Source organism: Scylla paramamosain, chromosome 21, assembly GCF_035594125.1.
Source record: "Scylla paramamosain isolate STU-SP2022 chromosome 21, ASM3559412v1, whole genome shotgun sequence".
NCBI lineage: Eukaryota > Metazoa > Arthropoda > Malacostraca > Decapoda > Portunidae > Scylla > Scylla paramamosain.
In genome coordinates this window covers 2,256,273-2,281,929 of record NC_087171.1, presented here as the reverse complement: position 1 = coordinate 2,281,929, position 25,657 = coordinate 2,256,273, and the positions used below count along the sequence as shown (strand labels likewise).

The following is a 25,657-nucleotide window of genomic DNA, read 5'->3' as shown; positions in this document are numbered from 1 at the left end:
AAAGATTGAATTACTGTCTTACATTCTGTGTCTCTCCTCCAATTATTTAAAAATGAAATAGATATTCATAGAAACTATAAATTAGTAATAAATGGCAGCTTTTGCTATGTCTTTTAATATTTGAAATCAAGCAACTTTGTTCTAGAACTGAATTATGGTACCACAACCAAAACGATTATGAGTTCAAAAATTTGTTCGAAAACTGATTTGTTCGAAAACAGAGGCTTTCAGTAACTGAGGTTCCACTGTGTGTGTGTGTGTGTGTGTGTGTATATATATATATATATATATATATATATATATATATATATATATATATATATATATATATATATATATATATATATATATATATATGATGAAGTTCTGAGACACAATAGAGGTGAGTAGGGAAAGCATCCAGAGTTCTTTCTTTTCTTCACTTTATTACTTTCACAGGAGGCATCTTCAGGCTAAAGTATATCATTATATTTAGTACAATATAAAAAGATATAATGTTAAAAATAAGAGCAAAAAATAACATAAGGGGCACAATAAAAAAAAAGTAAAATAAAAAAGTTAACAATGTGACCCGCCATTATACATGTGTCAGTTTTTTGTTTTTACTTTTTTTGTACCCCTTATCAGTTATTTTTTGCTGTTATTTTTCAAATTATATCTTTTTATGTTGTACAAAATATAATTATATATATTTTAGCCTGAAGATGCCTACTGTGAAAGTGAAACATTGCAAGTAATAAACTGAAGAAAAGAAAGAAATCTGGATGCTTTCCCTGCTCACCTTATATATATATATATATATATATATATATATATATATATATATATATATATATATATATATATATATATATATATATATATATATATATATATATATATATATATATATATATATATATATATATATATATATATATATATATATATATATATATATATATATATATATATATATATATATATATATATATATATATATATATATATATATATATATATATATAGGTTTCACAGTTCTTTGCCTCAGTTGATTTCTTTACTACCTGTTTGTCTCTACTGCTGCCCTGCCCCCCCTCCCTTTCCCCCATCTATCTGCATCCCCTCTCTCTCTCTCTCTCTCTCTCTCTCTCTCTCTCTCTCTCTCTCTCTCTCTCTCTCTCTCTCTCTCTCTCTCTCTCTCTCTCTCTCTCTCTCTCTCTCTCTCTCTCTCTCTCTCTCTCTTGGCTGACGAATCAAATAAAAGCAAAGAAAAGTTTGTAACTACATAAAGCAAACTTTTTACAATTCAGATCAGTGCTCAAACAAATCAACTGAAGTTACTTATGTACCAGCACAAATATTAATGCTAAATGGAAATATTTCACTGAAAATTATTTAAAAGCTGTGCAAGAATGCATGCCTTCAAAAAAATTGATGTCCTATTCAATATGTTAAGCCAAAGTGGTGGAACAGACAAATTGCTGAATGTCTGTGTGTCAAGAGGGACACCCATAACAGATTGAATTCCTCCATTAATGATGAAGAATGAACTAGATTCAGAGAGTTAAGTGTAAAGCAAAAAGATTAATGAAACAGAGCAAAAGGTCCACTGAATTACACATTGCAAACCAAAGTAAGACAAACCTGAAGGAATTTTATAGCTTTATCAGAGAGAAGAGAATGATTACCTCAACTATTGGACCAATTATTGACGAAAATGGAGATTTCACAAATGAGAAGCAAATCAGTCGCATTCTTAACACTTTCTTTGCATTGGATTTTACACCAGAAGACCTCAGCGATATCCCTACACTACCAAGTACCAGCAGCCCAAATAAATAACAGTGATACCTTAAGTAGTATCAATATAACAAGGAGAGACGTGTCAAAATGTACCATCAAACTTGAAGTAAGTCACCCAGGCTTGACACGATCTCCCCCTGCATGATAAAAGAAGCTAAATGTGAATTGGTTGAATTCTTGATTCTATCATTCTATAAATCCTGTAGTCCAGTACAGTGCCTAATGAGTGGAAGCTCGCTAACATAACTCAGATTTTCAAAAAAGGCATTAAATCTTTACCCTGCAATTACTGGCCAGTTAGCTTAAAATTGTATGCAACATGCTAGAAACATTTATTAGAGATAAACTTGTTTATCACTTATAGGAAAACACTCAACAAAGCTTCCATGACAAACCTCGCAGACTTCTATGATATTCCGAATCATTATGACGAAAGTAAAGAGGTAGATATAACATCTTGATTTTCAAAAGGCTTTTGACAAAGTTCCCCCACAAACATTTACTGATTAAGCTAAAATTGCATTGTATCCAAAGCAGAGTTTTGATATGGGTAGGAAACTGGCTGAACAACCATAAACAAATAGTAGTTGTCACGATCGCTTACTTACCTGCGATCGAACGATACCGGTTATCTTTCCAAGAAAGTGGGCGTTACACTGATCCCGGAAAGTTTTAAAGGTCTGGATTTTTAAAGGCTTCGAGTGCCTACCTGACCTATCCGAAATCGCCAGAATTATCTCTCACTCCACCTTTACCTTGACTCAGCACACCTGGAATCACCTCTAATACCAGATTGATGTTGGGGGAGTAGAAAACACAAACAACATGAGGTAATACACGTTACTACATGACGTTCTCGTCACTTCCCACATCACCAGAACCCGTTTACACCTCCACCAGTCACAGAAATATTTCCCCTCAACCGCAGGAATTTACCCGGATGCCATTACCGCGTCCCCAGACAATAATTCCTGTATTTCACCTCCTCAAGCCTCACAGGAGATTACCATTATCACCAAAGATTACCCATAACACCATAACATCGTCCCCAAAATCACCAATACACCACAACACCAACTTCCAAGGTTAACACCACAACCTCCACTCACAAAATGGCTGCCAGTTTGACCTATGACCCCTTCCAACAGCGTCACCGGCACAACTCAACAACCGAATTTCAGCAGACAAGAGCTCTTGGTACCACAAAAGACTCACTAACCTGATCCTGGATATCCAGGTTATACCGCTACACCACTAATACCTCCACAAACTCACTCCATCACCAATCCACACCAAAATCCTTCCCTGAGAAACGCCACCTTCCTCCCCACTTCACGACCCAAGGCGTTCTACCTTTCCCCTCCTTGGAATGTGTTGTTGCCCACTCAAGCTCTCCTCGTTTTCAACGTATTTCACCTCAATTATACTTCCTTCCTTATACATACAAAGATATAGAGAGCTTAAATTATGAAGAGAATAATACTACATGATATAAAATGGGTAAATAAGCCTTACACTACTTATAACAAAAAAGAGGATAATGCCCGAATGGCAGGTAACCGAAACACGGGGACACTAAGAAAACGTGATCCCATCCAAGGTAAACTCGGCCAATAACATGACATAGTAATAAATGAAAAACCATCCAAGTGGACTAACATAACCAGTGAGGTGCCATAAGGATAAATTTTAGGACATAGATGAGAGTGTTATTAATATTGAAGCTTGCTGATGACATCAAAATAGCAAATTCTGTAGTCTCTAACAAACAAGTAAAAAAAAAAAAAGTGCAGTATGCAGAGCAATCCAGACAAGTTGTCAGGATGGGGGCAAACCTGGCAAATGAGTTTTAATGTGGATAAGTATTAAGTGCTACATACAGTAGATGTGGTTGCTTTATGCGTGGCAGGTGGAACATATATAAAAACCACACTTAATAAAATACCCCTGCCATTACATTATTTCTTGAAAGATCTGGCAACATCTTTACTTGCTTCCAGTCTCCACTTCCCAGAATACACTAAATGTGCCACGTGCTTGGCAAGGAGAGAATGTCTGCCGCTCTGTGGTTCTTTCTCTTGCCAATTTCTTTGTGAGGCACATTTACTTCCAACCCCTCTACTGCTAACCATGCCGAAGAAAAAAGTAGCTCACATAGGCTCAGATAGAGGTCATACATGTCCTCTACAAGGAGGGAAAGTCTAGTTGGTGTATTGCCGAGAATATAGGAGTTTCACTCTGTACAGCACAGTTATGGACAAAGAAAATACATGATGCTGAACCATCCTGTCCTATAAGAAAAGGCCTGGGAAGAAAATACTGCTTTTGAACAGAACACTGAATGTCATCAAAAGGCAGGTGGAGTCCAACTTGACCCTTACAGCAAAAGAGTCAAAGCACAAAAACCCCAAGATACTTGGTGATGTAATATGCACACTTCAGGACAACTTGCATAAAGTGCTCAAGTACCGTAAGTGTCGTGCTGTTCTCAAATCCTGGGTAACAAAGCACCATGGACAAATGAGAGTCAATTTCACTAATCAGTAGAGACATTGGACTGCAAGGTCTTCTGTGACCTTTGTATCTATGTAACTCTCTCTCTCTCTCTCTCTCTCTCTCTCTCTCTCTCTCTCTCTCTCTCTCTCTCTCTCTCTCTCTCTCTCTCTCTCTCTCTCTCTCTCTCTCTCTCTCTCTCTCTCTCTCTCTCTCGCTTACATACTTTAGCATTTTTTTCCAATTTATTAAAACTCTTCTTCTAGTAGGTTTCATACACTTCTTGTACTTCCTTGTTTACATATATTTTATCATTCTACCCACATTTGTGTTGACAGTCAGTGAGTGTTCTTTACATGACTGAATGTTCCTCTCCTATATGCATCTTTAAGACATATCAGTGGGAGATGAATAGAATACACTCAATAATAAAGTTGTCAGTGCTAAATCATTAGGGAGTTTTAAAAAAGACAAGACAGATTTATGAATAAGGAGAATGTTTCATGGAGGGAACACCTTATGTAGGCCTGATGGCTTCTTGCAGCTTCTCTTACCATATTTTCTCAAGTATAGTTCAATCTCAAATTTAGTTCAACCCCTGATTTCTGGCCAGGATATTAGTAATTTATGGTATACCTTGTATATAGGTCTAACACCTATATGAAGGGTAGCAACCTCTAACATCTAACATCCATCTATCAAAAAAAATCTCATGACCTTGGAGTGCTGTACTAGTAATTAAATCACCACATTTTATAGGAATGTGAGCAGAGAGAGAGAGAGAGAGAGAGAGAGAGGAGAGAGAGAGAGAGAGAGAGAGAGAGAGAGAGAGAGAGAGAGAAGAAGAAGAACAAGAGCAGGAGAGGGGGAACAGGAGTAAGGGAAAGAGTTGAGAAAAAGAGACCTGGAAATATGAGAGAGATTGAAGGGGGATAGGAATGAGAGAGAGAGAGAGAGAGAGAGAGAGAGAGAGAGAGAGAGAGAGAGAGAGAGAGAGAGAGAGAGAGAGAGAGAGAGACCTGCTCTTCCTTCCTTGTTCATTCAAATGATTAAAGGGCATGGGCACCATACACACACACACACACACACACACACACACACACACACACACACATCCTCACTACTTGTCATGTTTGGTTTATAATGATAATAATGATTGTACTGAGTCACTCAAACTAAATTATCTCTGCTGTATACCTCTTACCTAACTCCTCTGACTATAAAATATTCTTTGACTTAACTTCCAAAGCAGAGCACATCCTGAGTCTCTTCCCTCTCATGGAGATCTCCATTCTTGGAGACCTCAATGTTCACAACCAGCTTTGGCTTTCCTTTCCCTTCACTGACCATCCTGGTGAAGTAGCCTTTAACTTTCTTATAATCCACAACCTAGAGCAACTGATGCAACACCCTCGACCTAGAGCAACTGATGAAACATCCTCTATGTATTCCTAACTGTCTAGGAGATACACCCAACATTCTTGACCTCTCAGGTTTTTTTTTTTTTTAATCTATCCTGAACAGAAAGATTCTTAAACATCTATCTCTTCACAACCTCATATCTGATTGCCAGTGTGGTTTCCGTCAAGACCACTCTACTGGTGATCTTCTGGCTTTCCTTATTGAATCTTGGTCATCCTCTTTTAGAGATTTTGGTGAAACTTTCATTGTTGCCTCAGACATATCAAAAGCTTTTGATAGAATCTGGCACAAAGCTTTAATTTCCAAACTACCTTCCTATTGCTTTTATCCTTTTCCCTGTAACTACATCTTAAGTTTCCTGTTTGACCATTCTATTGCTGCTGTGGTAGATGGTCACTGTTCTCTTAAATCTATTAACAGTGTTGTTCCTCAGGGTTCTGTCCTGTCACCTACTCTCTTCCTGTTATTTATCAATGATTTAAACCAAACTTCTTGTCCCATCCACTCCTATGCTGATGATACTATCTGATTGCCAGTGTGGTTTCCGTCAAGACCACTCTACTGGTGATCTTCTGGCTTTCCTTACTGAATCTTGGTCATCCTCTTGTAGAGATTTTGGTGAAACTTTCATTGTTGCCTCAGACATATCAAAAGCTTTTGATAGAATCTGGCACAAAGCTTTAATTTCCAAACTACCTTCCTATTGCTTTTATCCTTTTCCCTGTAACTACATCTTAAGTTTCCTGTTTGACCATTCTATTGCTGCTGTGGTAGATGGTCACTGTTCTCTTAAATCTATTAACAGTGTTGTTCCTCAGGGTTCTGTCCTGTCACCTACTCTCTTCCTGTTATTTATTAATGATTTAAACCAAACTTCTTGTCCCATCCACTCCTATGCTGATGATACTACCCTGCACTTTTTTTCCATGTCTTTTCATAGATGTCCAACTCTTCAGGGAGTAAACAGCTCATGCAGGGAAGCCACAAAACACCAAACTTCTAATCTCTCTAAAATTTCTGTTTGAGGCAGAGGAAACTTAGCATTACTCAATGCCTCAAAAACTCAATTCCTCCATCCCTCAACTTAACACAACCTTCCAGATAACTATCCCCTCTTTTTCAGTAACATTCAACTGTCCTCTATTTTATACACTGAACATGCTCAGTCTATCCTTTATTTGTAATCTAAACTGGAAACTTCATATCTCATCTCTAGCTAAACCAGCTTCTAAGAAGTTAGGCATTCTGCGTCATCTCTGCCAGTTTTTCTTGCGTTCTCAGCTGCTAGCTCTGTACAGGGGCCTTATCCATCCATCTATGGAGTATACTTCACATGTATTGGAGGGTTCCACTCATACTGCTTTTTAAGACTGGGTGCGATCAAAACCTTTTTGTCTTATCAACTCTTCACCCCTATTCTATCTACCTCTTTAATTCAGAAGTTAATCAGTATTCTCAGTCATTCATCCCTTTATCTAGTAAACTCTTGAACTCCCTATCTGCTTCTGTATTTCCTCCTTCCTATGACTTTAACTCTTTCAAGAGGGAGGTTTCAAGACACTTATCCTCTGGAATTTGATAATTTTGTTTGGCTTCTCTTTGGGATCTGGCACTTAAGTGGGTCTTTTTTTATTCCAAATCTTTGTTCCCTTTGTTCCCTTACATAAAAAGGAAAAAAATAATCTACTACTATTACTACTACTACTACTACTACTACTACTACTACTACTAATGATAATAATAATAATAATGATAATAATAATAGTAATAATAATACATTAATATTATCATTAATACATAAGTTTAATAATTTTCAATGTAAATATAGTTAATCTTCAAAGTGATTGTGTTGGTTAGTACCAGATTCATATGACAACAAAGGAGGAGCAGGTCTCTCTCTCTCTCTCTCTCTCTCTCTCTCTCTCTCTCTCTCTCTCTCTCTCTCTCTCTCTCTCTCTCTCTCTCTCTCTCTCTCTCTCTCTCTCTCTCTCTCTCTCTCTCTCTCTCTCTCTCTCTCTCTCTCTCTCTCTCTCTTTATTTTCTATTTTCATGGGTAGCATGTATACAGAGCTTTGGTGATGATCTCTTCTTTGGTGATGTCTCTCCCTCTCCTACTCTACACATGATGTGGTGCTGTATATGTTGAATATAAAAATTTGTAATGGGTTTTTATTGTGTATTTCAATCTATGGGTGTTTTTGATTATGTATGAATTGTATATGCATATGGTGACCAAACCTGTGATCAGCATTTCAACAAAGACTATTGAAACCACAATATAAAATAAGTCAAGTAGCCTATTATATATTCATGAGCTTTATCTGCTAGAGGCACAACACATCTCTTCATTACTTAGTAACTGGTAAAAATTTATATTGTGTACTGGTCATAATAAGTAAATACTTCATTTCTAAAGCCAAGAGTTGCTACTGGCACTTCCTATCATGCTTGAATTTCTGAATTTTCGACTTAGGAAATCTGATTGGTGGTGTTTAGGTCAATCCCCAGTCTTTTGCCTAAATATTTGGCCTTCAGAACTCAATCTATACTCATGGAAATATGGTATTATGATGTTGTCTGTATGTTATAGTAGAACAGGTGAATGTAGTATCTATCTTTAAGAAAGGAGATAAAACTTTAACATCTAATGATAGACCTGTCAGCCTAATTTCTCTTGTATGTAAAATAATGGAGTCAGTAATAGCAAAGAATATTAAGAAGCATTCAGACAAACATAACTCGATAAATCAGTCACAGCATGGCTTCACAAAGGGGAAGTCTTGCTTGGCGATCTTGTTAAGTTTTTACAATAAAGTTTATGAGGTGGCAGATAATGGCAATAGTTATGACATTCTATATCTGGACTTTAGTAGAGCGTTTGACAAGGTACCCCATCAGAGACTCCTGAGAAAGGTTAGGGCGCATGGGATAGATGGGGAGGTATTATACTGGATAAAGTCGTGGCTAAGCAATAGGTGACAGAGAGTTATAATAAACTTCTTTGAATCTGAGTGTGGTTAAGTAATTAGTGGGGTGCTGCAGGGATCAGTATTAGGGCCATTGTTGTTTTCAGTATATATCAGTGAAATTAGTAGTGGTTAGTAAATTTACAGATTACATAAAGATAGATTAATTAGGTCAGAATTGGATGCCATTGCCTTGCAGGCAGATTTGGATGGGATGAATGAATGGACAGACAGATGGCAAATGCAGTTTTATATTAACAAATGCAAAGTACTTAGCATACGTAGAGGAAACCCACACATTAGGTACACAATAAACAATGAAGCTCTGGTAGATTCAGTGTACAAAAAAGATATAGGAGTTATAATTAGCTCTGAACTCCATCTAAGAAAGCAATGCATAGAGGCCAGAAACAGGGCAAATAAGGTATTAAGATTAATTTTTAGGAGTGTTAAAAGTAAAAGACCTGAAGTAATATTAAAGTTAAATTTGGCACTGGTCAGACCTCACCTAGACTATGCTGTGGAGTTCTGGTCCCCATATTATGGGAAGGATATAGGCCTATTAGAATTAGTATAAAAGAGAATGACTAAAAGGATACAGGGGATGAGAAGTATTCCTTACGAAGCGAGAATGAAGCTGTTAAATTTACATTCTTTAGAGAGATGTAGGTTAAGAGGGGACCTGATAGAAGTCTGTAAGTGGTATAAGGATTATAACAAGGGGGATGTGAGCAAAATTCTTAGGATCAGTAACCAAGATAGACCAAGAAATAACAGGTTCAAGCTTGAAAAATTAGGGTTTAAAAAGAGATAGGAAGGAACTGGTTCTCAAATAGAATGATAGATGAATTGATAGTTGTTAGTGCTGAGTCATTAGGGAGCTTTAAGAGAAGATTAGACAAATTTATGGATAGGGTTGATAGTGGAAATAGGTAGGTATATTTCATACAGGGACCTGATGGCTTCTTGCAGCTTTACTTATTTCTTATGTTCTTAACAGAACTCGCTTTACTTCTCAGGTGGCTCCTTGAGCACGGCTGCAACCCAAGTGTTACTGATGGTGCCAAGAGGCTTCCATTTGATGATGCTGCAGACAAAGAGTGTCGTAATACCTTCAGGCGCTTCATGGCACAGTGGCCGGATAAATATGATTATAAGAAGGTAAGTTTGTGATATGCAGCAAGCATCATGAAATGATTGTTATTTATGCATCAAGGACTTCATGAGTGTGTAGGGTAGTGACCTTATTTATGTTAATAGAGAAAGCTGATGGGGGAGGATAGATCTAGAAAAATGTAATGCCAGGTTCCCCTCTCTCTCTCTCTCTCTCTCTCTCTCTCTCTCTCTCTCTCTCTCTCTCTCTCTCTCTCTCTCTCTCTCTCTCTCTCTCTCTCTCTCTCTCTCTCTCTCTCTCTCTCTCTCTCTCTCTCTCTCTCTCTCTCTCTCTCTCTCTCTCTCTCTCTCTCTCTCTCTCTCTCTCTCTCTCATAGTTAAAATAATCAGTACAATTTGCTGAGCTTGGGTGGGAAGTAGAAGGTCGTAGTGTTGCTTGCATTGCTCCTCCCATGTCTGTTAAGCCATTAGAATTTGTTGATGCTCCAAAAATGGAGATAGCTGAGGTTGAGGAATGGTTAATCCACTCTTCTAAAGTTATGGTTAAAAGAACATAACAGCTGTCTATGTAACTTTTGGTTAAGTTTTTATCATGGCTTTCAAGTGTCACCTTGTGTACATTTACTCTAAACTGAAGTGTGAAGATTCTTCATTCATTATAGGCTTATTTTACACATCCTAAAGATCACAAAGAAGAAAGAAACACATTTTGAATTAGATTTGAGAATTAATTGACATAAATATATCAAGGTTGATCACAAGTAATATTCAAACTCTGATGAAAAGAGATTTGTAGATGCATTGAGAATATTTTTAGCCATGAGGTGAATTAATTTGAGATGTTCTTGTGATTTTTTGGTTGCAGACATCTTGTATAGTACCACTACTAGTGTACAGCAGGCACAATTTTTGAGGCTCCTTGTGACTACATTATTGTGAATGTATCACATTGTTATTGATTGGAGCTTCATAATGTCTAAATAATATATAATACATATTCCTTTTCAGAATATGTTAGTTGAGTACTATCTATTAGTATAATATTTGAATTTACAAAGAAACCTAAAGAGTCTGGTCATGTCACCTGTGATGTATTTAATGAAGAATATGTTTTCTTGCAAATATTTTATGAATATATTCAAACTTCAGATGACTAAGTAATTTACACCCAATTCCATTTAGGCTAATATTCCAAGTCCGTTGACCAAGGAGCAAGAATTAGAACAGGCAGCCAAGCTGGCCATAAGAAGGAAAGCTCAGAGGCAGGCCAAGCAGGAGAGACAAAGAGAAAAGAAACAGCAAGAAAGAATAAAAAATGAACAAAGAAAAGCTTTGCAAGCTGAAGAAGAAGATAAGAAAAAGTTTCTTGAACTTAGTGACAGAGAAAAGGTATGTTATGTCTTTGTTTTCAGGATATTACTATAATTATGGACTTCTTCATTACACCTGGATATACTAGATCTTGGATACAAGAGATAGCAAGAGGATATGAAGTTTCTTACTGTTCTAGTAGCATGTTTAAGTTATAGCAGTGGATGTGTCAGTCTATTAATTTTATATCTGTTACAGAATCTATCCCTTATTCTTTGATGAATAGGTGCAGTAGATGTGTTTCTGCATGCAGGTGTACTGAAATTTGATCTTTGTAGTCTTCACTCTTTTAACTGTCCCATTTTTTTTTTCTTCTTTTCATTCCTAAGCTGTGAGGTTTCTTACAAATGCCTCTCACCACATGCAAGAGAGTTGACATTTTGCTAAAAGACAGTATGTTTTCAATCATTTGTGCTGCTCTCCATGCCTATAATGTGTTAATCCCTTGCCTGTGGGGTTTCTTGCACATTTCTTCTCATATGTAAGGAACCTTTGGTAATTTGCCAAAAATAGCTTTTTTCAATCATGTGTGCATGCTTTTCTCATGTTAAAGTAAATGGTAATAGACTCATACATCCTTCATCATGAAAATCCAGAGACCAAAATTTCTCAGTTTAGAGGTGCAACTATCACCATGACAGCACACTGTTCAAATGATTGCCCCACAGGACAGGAGAGTGGGGAGAACTTCCCAGCTACTCTCATTCTAGCCTAATCTATATGCATATATATTTCCCTAACTTAAGGGGATATCCCGTCCAGTTGGAAGACAAAAAAAATAAATAAATAAATAAATAAATAAAAAAAATGAAAAATGAAAAATGTGAACAGACACAAACACAGTAAATGTAATAAAAAAGTGCAGTGATGACTAATAAGAGAATGATGAGTAACACAAATGTTTAGGAGCCTGTATCTCAAAATATTTTTTTTATTATAAATGTCCAAAGCTTAACCATTGCTTCATAGATTCCCATCAAACCTTCAGGATCATTAGAATGGACTAAGATCTACAAACGTATGCATCTATAATTTTAAATTGATTATTATACATACAAAAAAAAAAAAATCTTCATAAAGTCAAAATTTGCTGAAAGTTGAAAGGTGCAAGAAAAATTTCTTTCTCAAATTCAGCGATAAGAATCAGAATTTCAAACAGTCAGTTAGAGATCAGTAGTATACCTACATGAGTGGCACAATATCATATGATTTATTATTTTTTCCTAGGATTTTGAAAAGAGGCCTTAATTTTTTTTATTTCTGAAATTTAAAAAAATAAAGGTAGAGGAATGTTGTATATGCCATGCCCTACCAGTGTAAAATTCTGTGTAAAACAAGTAAATAGTATGGCAAAAACTCGTCATACCAGACATCCCCCTAAGTTACTCTCTTCCTTCTATTTGTCTCCTTCTCAGCCTCTTTCCTTTGTTCTCTCTCTTCATACATTCCCTCTCCCTCTTACACTTAGCAAAACACATGCTTTTGTTTAGTAACACACCACAGTGATGCAGCTCACTGTAAAGCATCCTTATCAAGCTCATAGTCTCTATTTTCAGTGTCTTCAGTATTACTGACAATTGGCACAGAATATGTTCAGTAGTGCCATTAGAGGAAGGTTACATTACATTGGGGTCAGTACACTTTCTTATATCACAAGGCACTAGTAGTTTAAAATAGCTGTCATCACTGTCTTCTCTTTTGACATCACTTCCAAGGCTGTATACAGTAAAATCTAGCACTACCTTTTAGCATTTTTACTAAGTGGTCTCTCATAAGCACCTTAACCCTATCATCTGCGGCTTTCCTGGATTTTCGCTCTTTCTGACTGGGGGATCGTGTGTTAAGTACGAGTGAGCATCACTGAATGAACAATGTTCTATTGATTGCCTCGCAGCAAAAGGGCCTAACATATCATACGGCGCCATTCCATCTAATTACCTATAGTGTAGTACATATTATTAAATGCAATGTTGGCCATGATTTTTCCTAACACCATTGCTCATATCTGCTTTCTCCACATCACTGTCATCATTTCACATCAGATGGATATATTCTGCACATACACACATGCATGCACATACACACACACCACGCGACAGCCATGGCAGCTACCCTTGAATGATATTATGCAGAGGAAGAGAGGGAGCTGGACATTACACAGTTATGTCTGGTTTCATCAAGCTACCAGATGATGATTAGGAAAACTGAACCTAACATCAAGTTACAAAAACAATGCTGCATCTCTAGAGTATAAATTGGTTACAGTAGGCTATGCATAAAATACAAAAAAATAATTAAATAAATAAGTAAAAGTGAGTAAACATTTTGTTTTCATTTCAACTCCCTATTGTTCCTGTAATGATGCTGGCATCGAATTATCAGTCACTATCTCAGAATCAGTACATTTTGTTATTTTGTTGGTATACGACACATAACAATACAAAAATATGCAGGTGCTGATGAGTGACAGTAACGTAAAGCTTGCCTGTGTAACAAGGGAGTGCTGGGAGACAAGGAGAGCAATGATTTCATTTGAACTGGTAATTCAGTCATGTTCTTGATTAGCAGCAGTGATAAGCACAGTAGGCTTAGTTTTCCTAAATATCATTATGAAAGCTTCATAATATCTACTGATGGGAGTGGTGGCTTCACCTTTCATCAAGATAGGAAGCTTGGGATTGCACCCTATATTTTTACAGTATGTAGCACACACACACACACACACACACACACACACACACACGTTATTACTAATATTGCTGTTATTATTATTATTATTGTTATTATTATTATTATTATTATTATTATTATTATTATTATTATTATTATTATTATTATTATAATTTCAATAATGTTGAGAGAGAGAGAGAGAGAGAGAGAGAGAGAGAGAGAGAGAGAGGAGGAGGGAGGGAAGCATTATGAACCTGTAGGTAGATATTATGAATACTACTGTGGGTTTGCAATGGATGAACACCTGCTTACTTAGTTAAGCGAGTTTTAGCCACACTGAAAAAGTGTTACCAGGATCTGGGCCAGGGACCCAACTCACATGTATCACACCAAACACTTTCCCCAAACTCTGCCCCTTTGAAAGTGGTTTCATTTAGTAGTTGAATTTTAATGTAGAACAGGCAACAACAAAATTATAGTTCAAAAGTAATTATTTGTGATTGTAAGGAAAACAACTGAAATTCATACTAGGTGATAAAGACAATGATTGCTTCTACAACTTTGCTGAATCTGTTGTGATTTGAAGCCACTTAGATATCAAAATAAATTTTGAAAGTGATGTTTGTTTTGAGCCAAATGTTTTTTTTATTTTTTTTTCCATTTTCTCTCTCTCCCTTTCTCTCTCCGCATAATATATATATATATATATATATATATATATATATATATATATATATATATATATATATATATATATATATATATATATATATATATATACATACATACATACAGTAAAATCCCTCTTATCCGGCATTCGAGTATCCGGCAGCTTCAAGTATCCGGCACATTTTTCCCAGAGCCTTAAAATCAATAAAAAATCAATGTGTACTCATAAAATCGATTAAAATTCCCACACGAGGCATACTTTGTCCCCTCGCCACCAGAGCGCACTGCTTTGTGCCATCCGCAGCCCACTGCACTGTGTTTACTCAGTGACTCAGTCCCGCGTGTGCACTGTTTATTGCCTGACACCTTCATCATGCCTAAAGTTGTAGAAAAGAGGAAGCGTGTTGTGCTTACACTTAAGCAGCTGATCAGATCAGCTGCTGATTAAGATCAGCTGATCTTTGTTATGGTAAGATGCGTGAGTGTAGGGTGGTGATTGTGGACATAATTTCACTTCTATTCAAGTATCCGGCAATATTCAAGTATCCGGCATGTCAGCGGTCCCGTTGATGCTGGATAAGAGGGATTTTACTGTATATATATATATATATATATATATATATATATATATATATATATATATATATATATATATATATATATATATATATATTGTGTGAAGCGAGGTAAAGTGATATAAAACAAAGAAGGAAGTAAAAACAAATGAGAAGAAAAATAGAGAGAGAGAGAGAGAGAGAGAGAGAGAGGCTGGGGACGAGACTTAGACATGTCCCTGACAAATAGCCTACCCAGCCTGAAGCTCCTAGTATAATATTTATCCATGCAGTCATTCATATTCCTCATGTAAATTTCCTTACTTCCTCTTGTCCTTTCAATTTAAGTTTCACCCAGTACAGTATTTAGTAGAAGAGTTGCTCTTAATAATAAAGTAATCAGTATTTGTCTGGCCTCCATCGGTTAATCATTACAATTTTTAGAAGTGAAATGTTTTATTCACATAAGCAAGCGGGTGGGTGTGTATGTATGTTGCCACCCCCCTCCCCCCCTAGCAGCAGAGCAGGAGGGTGTTTGGCATACTTCCCATGCTCAGTCACAACCCAGTGCTTAGACAGAATGGACATATTGAGGCAGGCAGTAATATCTGGTGGAGACTGATGCAGGAATACAGTTACTTGGGTCAGTTGCTTTAAGAATATAAGTGAGTCATTACTAGCTGTATGCCAAGTCCTACTTAAATAGCATACAAGTCTCCAATTTAGTCTGCCAAGAAATGTAGTTAATTTGTAATACATTATCAGGGACATGACTCCTCAGCAGAGCTTGTGTGCAAGCCGAGTTGTGTTACAGTGGGAGGTGAATTACCCTCCTGTTTGTTTGGGAGCACTTGTCTGTAGTTGTTTCCTTTGTTAGTGAGCTTGTGTTAAATGCTATTGTTGGCTTAGGCTGCTCAGCCACAGAAGACTTAAGTGAATAGCTATGTAGTGAACTTTACTTCCTCCCAACGTCCTAACAAGGGCTGCTGTCCTGGAAGTAGTAAACAATACTACTTTGCAAGAAATATAACATGTCGTTCAACAGTGGGAAGATTTGTTACTGAGGGTGGTTGTCCAATGGGGTTTTATACCTCAGCCATATATATGTTATTGCTTGTTATAATTGTTTCTCCTTAGGTGTGGTTGTTGATCCTTTCACATTTGTGGGTGTTAAGTGTTGTTAGAGTATTTCCCTTGTCTGTAGGTGGATAAAAGAGACTGATGACCTCATTACAACCATTGTTAAGAAGGGTGCATGAGTCAAAATTAGACCTTGTAACCCATATTAAGCCCTGCACCCAGTACGTAGGAATTGACTTGGAGGAAACTAGTCCAGGTGCGGCAGTTTTATGAAGGGGCTAGAAATTGTGGTTTTGAATATATATATATATATATATATATATATATATATATATATATATATATATATATATATATATATATATATATATATATATATATATATATATTATTGTCAGACATTATACATTTATAACTTTATCAAGAAAGCAAACCTTAGTTTTACAGAAACAAATTATCACAGTGCCTGACTGTGATAAGCTGGACAGTGACATTTCTGAACTGCTCTAGTTCAAGCTCCCATGATTACAATGAGGGGAATGGCAACTGTTTGCAGATAGACATAGGGATGGGAGGCTCGATTCCTCATTCAGTGATCTCATGAGCTTCCCTAGATGTAATCCTGCACACAGTAATTTTGTCAGTCAGTGTCAGCAAGGGCACAAACATTAGTTCAACATACAAACAAATGGGTAACAAACACATTTACAGTATTTTTCTAACTAGGAATTCCATCCCCTAATAAGTAAAGAGCACAGAGGACAGGCCATTGTAAGAGGAAAGCTCAATGAATAAGACTTGATTCACCATTTACTAACAGTCAGGTAACTGCAGGTATATCACAGAATTTTCCTATTTGAGTAGCCTTCTCAGTGGAAATTGAACATCATCACAAGTTACCATCAGTGTTAGATGGAATTCAGGAGTTCTGCTGTATGGGGACAAGTTCACCCTGCATACCCTACATACTAGGAGGAGGCAATAGACACCTGCCGAAACAATAATTACTCCCAGTGAGGTTTAAAGCACTGTTCAGGGGGTGCTGTGAACTTATCATTAAACCCAGCTGTGACCTCACTGAACGTTTCCCTTTGTGTCTCACAATACAAGGGGGCAGTCACAGCCTGCCCTCTAAAGACAACTCTCTTCCTCCTCACAAAACTACAAGCACCTAATAACACACACACCCTTCACCCAAAAATTTTAAAATCATCATGGCGACTCCTACACCAGCCTCGGAGTCCCCATCTGGGGAGGGGACCATAAATGTCCCCAGGTCGGACTGCCTTTCCGTCGACGACCCTAAGTGTCTTGACACCCCCCTCAACTTTTTCTTCATTAACTTCTGCAACATTCGCTGTCTAAGATCTAATTTTCAATCTGTAGAACACCACCTCTCCTCTTCTAAACCTCATCTTCTTTTCCTCACTGAAACTCAGGTGTCTGAGGCAACTGACAGTAGCCCCTTTTCTGTTCCCTCCTACTTTCTCTATCCTCATTTTCGATCCAAAGCTGGATGCTGCATTTATGTGCGCAATGACTTAACCTGCTCTCGTGCCCACGCTCTTGAATCTTCCGAGTTTTCCACCATCTGGCTACGACTACAGAGTCATTCTCATACTAAAGTTATCTGTGCTGTATACCTCTCTCCTAACTCCTCTGACTATAAGAAATTCTTTGACTACTTAACTTCCAAAGTGGAGCACATTCTGACCCTCTTCCCTTTTGCAGAGATCTCCATTCTTGGAGACTTCTATGTTCACTACCAGCTTTGGCTTTCCTCTCCCTTCACTGACCATCCTGGTGAACTAGCCTACAACTTTGCTATCCTCCATGACCTAGAGCAATTGGTGCAACACCCTACTCGTATTCCTGACCGTCTTGGAGATACGCCCAACATTCTTGACCTTTTCCTGACCTCTAATCCTGCTTATGCTGTCACCCTTTCTTCTCCGTTGGGCTCCTCCGATCACAATCTCATATCTTTATCTTGTCCTATCACTCCAATAGCAATAGGACAAGATACAGATATGAGATTGTGATCGGAGGAGCCCAACGGAGAAGAAAGGGTGACAGCATAAGCAGAAGGATTAGAGGTCAGGAAAAGGTCAAGAATGTTGGTTGTATCTCCAAGACGGTCAGGAATACGAGTAGGGTGTTGCGTCAATTGCTCTATGTTATGGAGGATAGGAAAGTTGAAGGCTAGTTCACCAGGATGGTCAGTGAAGGGAGAGGAAAGCCAAAGCTGATGGTGAACATTGAAATCTCCAAGAATGGTGATCTCTGTAAAAGGGAAGAGGGTCAGAATGTGCTCTACTTTGGAAGTTAAGTAGTCAAAGAATTTTTTATAGTCAGAGGAGTTAGGTGAGAGGTATACAGCACAGATAAATTTAGTATGAGAGCAACTCTGTAGTTGTAGCCAGATGGTGGAAAACTCAGAAAATTCAAGAGCGTGGGCATGAGAGCAGGTTAAGTCATTGCGCACATAAACACAACATCCAGCTTTGGATAAAAAATGAGGATAGAGAGAAAGTAGGAGTGAACAGAAAAGGGGCTACTGTCAGTTGCCTCAGACACCTGAGTTTCAGTGAGGAAAAGAAGATGAGGTTTAGAAGAGGAGAGGTGGTGTTCTACAAATTGAAAATTAGATCTTAGACTGTGAATGTTGCAGAAGTTAATGAAGAAAAAGTTGAGGGGGGCTGTCAAAACACTTAGGGTCGTCAACAGAAAGGCAGTCCAACCTGGGGACATTTATGGTCCCCTCCCCAGATGGGGACTCCGAGGCTGGTGTAGGAGTCGCCATGATTGATAATTTTGAAATTTTTGAGTGAAGGGTGTGTGTGTGTTATTAGGTGCTTGTAGTTTTGTGTGACACAAAGGGAAACGTTCAGTGAGGTCACAGCAGAATTATATATCCTTATAAATTTATCCCATTTTTTTCCAAAACATCTGCATCTTCAAAGTTTTCCCAGTTCATGGCAACAAAGTACTTTCTTGATTTTTCAAAGTCAATTTCAATCTTTTCACCTTATAATTTTCATCAATGATTACATTTTCATTTTTCAAATTAAATTCCATCAACACATGATCACTTTTACCTAGAGGGCTATCATAGTGTATAGTTTCAATAATTTCCATGTCCTTGGTAAGCACTAAATCAATTCTTGATGGTTTATCTCTAGTCCACTAAATCTGGTATCACAATCAATCCATTGAGTCATCAAGTTTTCCACTGCCCAGTTCAATAGTCTATTACTCCATGAGCTTTCTCTTCCAGTAGTTGTCAATGTCTCCCAATTTATCTCCTTACAATTAAGATCACCAACAATAACTATATCACTACTTTCCATCACAATCTTTTCAAGACCTTTTGACACATCTACCAACATCTCTTTGTGCTCTTCTTTTTGCCAAGCATTGGTCACAGGTGGCACATACACTCCTTCATAGTTCATTATCCATTCATTTCCACTTCTAATCATCACTTGTAGAATTTCAGACTTGTCTTCAGCTTTTATTACCTTCTCCACTTTCACACATTTTTTAGTCAGAATTGTCTCTCCACCTCCTCCCTTGTCACATCTATTTTTCATCCTTAAATCATATCTATCATCACCAATGTCAAGAGTTCCCCATTCATTTTTCCATTTTGTCTCACATAATCAAACACCCAGTGCATTTCTGTTTAACAATTCATTTAATGTAATTTTAGTTGACATTAATCCATTTGCATTAGTATAACATACCTTACTTACTGTTTGATGTACTATTTCTTTATCCTCATATCTCTTACTTCCCAGAAAACTTCTCTTCCGTTCGTTGTTCGTTTTTTTGTTTAGCCTCATTTACCAGCTCCTTTTGCTTCAACCTTTCAATCTCATCCATATCCCTGTTTATCCATACATTCTTATATTTTTCATCTCCACACAACCTCCAAGACCCATTAATTACCTCTTCTGCTTGTACCTGTGTTGCAAACCTTATTCTTATGGGTCTCATTTTTTCTTCTTCATATTTCCCAGTTCTATGGAACTCTTCCACTTGCTTTACTACCTGGCTGTCTTTACCTGTCACTTTCTTCAGTAACTTATTCAACAGGTGCTTTTTTTCATTTTCCTGTCTTTGAATTCTGCTTACTATTTTTCTTCCTTTAAATCAAATACAATTATTTGTTTATATTTTTCTATGGTGTTTCTCACTAACTTTTTCTCTTCTTTGATAACATTTACCACTTTCTGTCTGAGGTTTTGTTTCACATTTTCTTGTTGTTCTATTATTCTCTTTAGTGATTCTTCTTCAAATTTACATTCATTTAACCACTTATTTTGCCTCATTTCCACATCCTTTACACTTGCCTTCATTTCCTCATTTCCTTTCTGAACAATTTCTACTTTTCCTTTATTTGTTTCTTTAGTCATTTTACACCTTTATCTTCTCATTTTTATCTTCTATCTCCATCAACTTTGCTGTAATAATCACCAACTCCACACCTGTCTCCTTCTGGTGTGCCTCCAATGTCTTTATTCTCTCCAATAACTTATCCATCATTTCTTCCATATATAAGATTTTTCTACATTGCAATCTATAATTTAGTTCTCTTTCCTCACCAATAAAACCTTCAAAGGATCCCCATTCTTTTAGGGTGCCGCCCTCTGCCATTTTGTCCAAAGTGTAAACAAACCAACCAAACTCTCCTAGAGATGGGATAACTATACTCACGTACTGTTTCTCCCCTCCCTATTTACCACCTAGGTATTCCTGTGTCTTCATAACATAACTTGTTCCACCATGAGCAATTTGTGTTATTCCTTCCTTCTATATGTAGAGCACTAGGAAACACGTCTTGTCAGCTCCACCGCCGCTGTGTGTGTGTGTGTGTGTGTGTGTGTGTGTGTGTGTGTAAGAAGTGGTATGCAGAAATTAATTCATAACATAATGGATGGCTGATTTAGGCTTAGCACAAATTTTGCAGAAAGTTGTAAGAGAAGTTTGGACATGTTTATTAAAATATCAGAAATGTACAGTTTATGATGCAAATAGGTGAATATAAGTTGTGCATTATGTGTGCTATACTTGACCTACATAACATGTGCTAGCTTACATAGAATAGCACATCCTACTTGCACATGAAATACTTTTCCCTCATGATGTGTTGCTCCTTTCAGAGAGCACTAGCAGCTGAACGACGGTTCCAGCAGCAGCAGCTGCAGCAGGAGAAAGACCCACAGTCAGTATTGCGTTGCTTCATGTGTGCCCAAGATATTTCTGGCATCACTCCCTTTGAATATAATGACAACAAGTTTTGCACCACCAAGTGTGTACGAGAACACAGAATGAAGAACTCCTGATTACACCAAGTATATAGTGTGTTATGCTCATATTCTTTTGTAAGAATAGTACAATGGAGCCTCAGTTACCAAATGCTTCTCTTTTCAAACAAATAGTTTTTTTTAACAGAATTTTGAACTCATTAATTGGTTTGGTTATGGTACCATGATTCGATTCTAGAATAAAGCTGCCGTTTATTACTAATTTATTGTTTCTATAAATACTTACTTAATTTTTATATATCTGGAGGAGAGACACAGTGTAAAACAGTAATTCAATCTTTAAAATAAGGTAAATGTGATCCCATTGAAATACCTCGATGTAAACAAACAGTTTTCAGCACTCAGGAGTAATCCTGAACCACCTGTGGCTCTCTTGATGACCCAACAGTACCATCACTACTGCACAACTGCATTTTCCCAGCAGCAAAATGTCTAAGTGTTATGATCACCTTCATTTTGGTGGTAAGTGGGTTGCTCCTTTCTTTGTCCCTAAGGTTTCCGTCACTAGATCGGTGACAGAGAGTACCTGCACAGTCTAAACAGTGTCTTTTGATGCATTCTGTCACTAAGTTCATTCAATACATCAATCCTTTCTGGATAAATATGTGAGCTGGAGATGTGAAGCAGCCATCTTGACTGTGGGAGCATCTGTTATAAGCCATTAAGACAGGATAGACTGGTGTCTGAGAATAGATTAATCCATTTTACATTGATTCCTATGGAGAAAACAGTTTTGGTTTTGTATTTATAACGTTTCGGATTTCAAACGGCATTCAGGAACGAATTAAGTTTGAGAACTGAGATTCTACTGTATTTATAATCATTGTGCAGTTTTATAATCAATTAAGTATATGTTATGCTGAATTCTCAAATATATGTTATGAGTGAAAACAAAATTTCTAGAGATAGCTGAGACAAAATATTTTTGCATTCATAATGAGTATAACTTTTCTGAAGAAAATACAGGTTGACCATCATTGCTCAGACATAATTTCATTCAGAACCTTGTGTAATGCAGCATATTTTCAGCTGGCTATATTCTGTATTTTTTATTATTATTATTATTTTTTTTTTATTATTATCTTTTAAACATAACTCAACACCACACATAACCTGCTCACATTCCACCACTTGTTACATGTCTTAGTGAGAGTGCAATAGGACAGGAAATCAATAAACTATTTAGCATTCATGAAGAGAGCTCAGGACACCTGTTTTCATTAGGTGCTAGCTGTATCCAGTCAGGCAACACAAACACATGGCAGACAGGTGACTAGACCCCTCCAAAAGTCTCTCTTCTTCAACTTGCTGTCCCTCCATAACCACTGCATGTAGAGATATCTGGATGGCATCATTAAAAAGAAGAGGACTTGATGTTGGGTGCAAAGTGTATTTCATTTACTCTTCTATTGTAGACTAAGTTTGAGGTGTGTGTGAAATTGTGAATACAGGCTATTTTTCATGTTTAGCACTGGAGGCCCAGTCCTAGCAGGACAAAAATTACTGTCACTGCTGGCTCTATGGGTTAAAGTTGCAATGCATGTGTCTGCTACTGATATGGTGTTTTATTTTCTTCATACCAAAATAAGTATCTCTTAATCTGTATCCTTTATCTTTCTTATCTGCCAATTACTTCTCTACCTCTCTATCTATCTCTGTCCATCTCTCATTAACACTTATTCATTAAAAACTTCCCAGGGGGATGGCATTAACAGAATAGCTTCAGTTTATTCCTATTCATACTTTCCTTTCTTGCATGCACTATGTAATCCTCATATTCTCATCTCATCCTTACATTTCACTTGTTTTTCTAAACAGTGTGTTTTCATCAATTCTGTAGATTTGCCCTAATTTCATAATGGCTTTCCTCTTATCCTGTCAACAAATCCATGTTTTAAGCTGAAAACCTGTTCTCATACACACTTTTATAAGTAATTGATTTATTGTTCCTATTTCAGAAACATTGTATAGATAATGAAATACAGCTGATGTGAATTTTCTTGGTATACTATTTATTCTATTTATTTATAAAGTATCAGGCTTGGTTATTTTCCTTTCATTCTTTCTTATTATCATACAGTTTTGTAATTTTACTTCAGCAAATCACTTCTTTGCCTAAGCCCACTTTTGCTTGAGATATGCCATGTTGTCTCACACTGCCAGTTGCTTAGTTGTTTTCACACCAACCAGATGCATACTCCAGCACTCAAGGAAGTAGGAGTGGTATGTAGAAAAGGTCATGAGTCTGTTATGAGGTGGATGCAGCTCATAAATTTAGTAAGAGCTGTATAACTAATGCACAAAAAATTCACATTGAACTATGATTCCCAGCATGTCAAGATGTCAAGGACTCCTAAGAAGTGTATGAACTACTCACAGTGATGATGTTGGAGCAGCAACAAGTCTTGGTACAATAGTGCCAAAGCATTTCAGTTAGGTTTGGACAGATTTTACTTGAAAACTTTAATTCAAAGTTCCATAAGAATTTAATGGCCATTACAAGGGAGTGAAGGTGGAGCTGGCATAAGTTCACTTGAATTGTACGTCAAGCACACCCATCTGCAGGATCCCGAGTGCTGGGTAGATGTCGAGTGAACCTATAATGGAAGCAGTGTGGCCCAAAGCCTCATCCAGCTAAACCTAACCAAACCTTAATTAATGAAACTAACTTATGTCAAAGTAGTTGAGTTAGGTTAGGTGGAGTTAGGTTTGGTTTAATCTAGACTGGTTTGATTTAGTTAGTGAAATGAGTTAGAGCAGAAAAGAGCAGGAATTCATTGGACTGAGGGGCTGAGCGGGACTGCATATCTAAACTTGCATCCTGAAAATATCGTGTTGCTATCAATAATAAATACTAGTATTAAGCAGTTGCATAACTGCAAGACTGGCTCATGCTGGTAAGCTTTACTGATACTGCTTATCAGTACCAGTAAAGCCAGTAAAGTAAAACCAGTAAAGTTGCCATTGCCCATTATCCACTCAGTAGACTTCTACTTCCTCTTCTTCTTGTGACCTGTGTTGTTCTGAGCTGAGGTAGGCAGCATCTGCCACCAAAGTAAATCCACACATATTCTTTTAGTGGTATAATATAATGATAGACTCTCATTTCTGCAATTATTACATTAACAAAATTTCTGCTTTTCACTATAAAATGATAACAACATACCATCATATCCTTATTATCATGATCAGATTGTTTCTAACCAAACAAACCTAACCAAACATAAGCACTATTAGTAGTGGAAGATACAGTGTGTTGTGCCTTATAAGAAGCTCATAAATCACTTAACTTGCAGTTGGGAGTTGCCTTGTGAGTTTCTCTGCATGACTCAGAAGTCTAGCTTCTAACTATAAGGAGGGTTTTAAAGTTATGAGTGGCTTTAAGAGGAGCTTCTATGAGGTTTTCTATGTACCAGCCCACTTTTAGCCATTATCTTTTTGGAGCAGAAAAGCTTAGCCATTTTCTGTTATCCACTTAGGAATAGGTAGCCCATTCCCTGTTATCCATTTAGGAGCAGGTAAGTGCCCTTTGAGGTGCACTTGGGAGAGTTTACAACTTTAAGACTATGCCAGCTGTCACCCCAGTGCCAGTCTGCCACCCACCACAACTAGTGACCAGGAAGGACCACATGGTACGCTGCAGTCAGGTATAAAAGACAATCCCATTCATGGAAAGGATGTAAGGAGGGTTTTGTTCAGTTCTAGAAGCTCCTCATCCCAATGGGAAGGTTCTAGATAGGTACATAAGAGGACTTAGGGCCATGGCCACAGCTGGGTTCATGGCTTAGATAGTGGAGGTGAGAGAATACAACTTTCTCTTTCCTTTACTCTTCACTTCACAGGAGAAGTGTTACCTCTCCATCCTGGGCCATGGTCGAAGCTCTGATGGAGTTACATGTTGATATGGACAAATTAAAGCTGGGGAGTGGCAGCTTTGCCACTGCTGCTGACCTTGACCTTTGTGAGGATGTAAACAACTGCCCCACAGTGATGGCAGACACACACTCAACAGCTGGGTTCTCTTGGTTTAATTCTGTTCAGAAGTGTGTTGCTAGTGATGTCAGTGGCACTCAGGATGAAGTGCACATAGGCAGCGTCCTTATGCAGGGTGCAAAGACTTACAGGCCTGTGGATGATGTCTCTACAGAAATTGTGAAATACATTGCCAACATGGTGAACTATCTGTTTGAAAACAGCATGTGGA

General features: G+C 37.3%; 1 protein-coding gene across 3 annotated transcripts in view; it reads left to right on the top strand.

The window, feature by feature from the left end:
* LOC135110854 (tRNA endonuclease ANKZF1-like) overlaps nucleotides 1-23,009 on the top strand; it is a 169,324-nt gene extending 146,315 nt beyond the window's left edge. For all 3 annotated transcript variants that reach the window (XM_064023462.1, XM_064023461.1, XM_064023460.1), the window contains 3 exons: nucleotides 9,686-9,827; nucleotides 10,962-11,168; nucleotides 21,289-23,009. In XM_064023462.1, coding sequence (XP_063879532.1) covers nucleotides 9,686-9,827; nucleotides 10,962-11,168; nucleotides 21,289-21,471 — 532 coding nt within the window. In that variant the 3' untranslated portion in view covers nucleotides 21,472-23,009. The remainder of the gene's footprint in view (nucleotides 1-9,685; nucleotides 9,828-10,961; nucleotides 11,169-21,288) is intronic.
* Nucleotides 23,010-25,657: the final 2,648 nt, after the last annotated feature.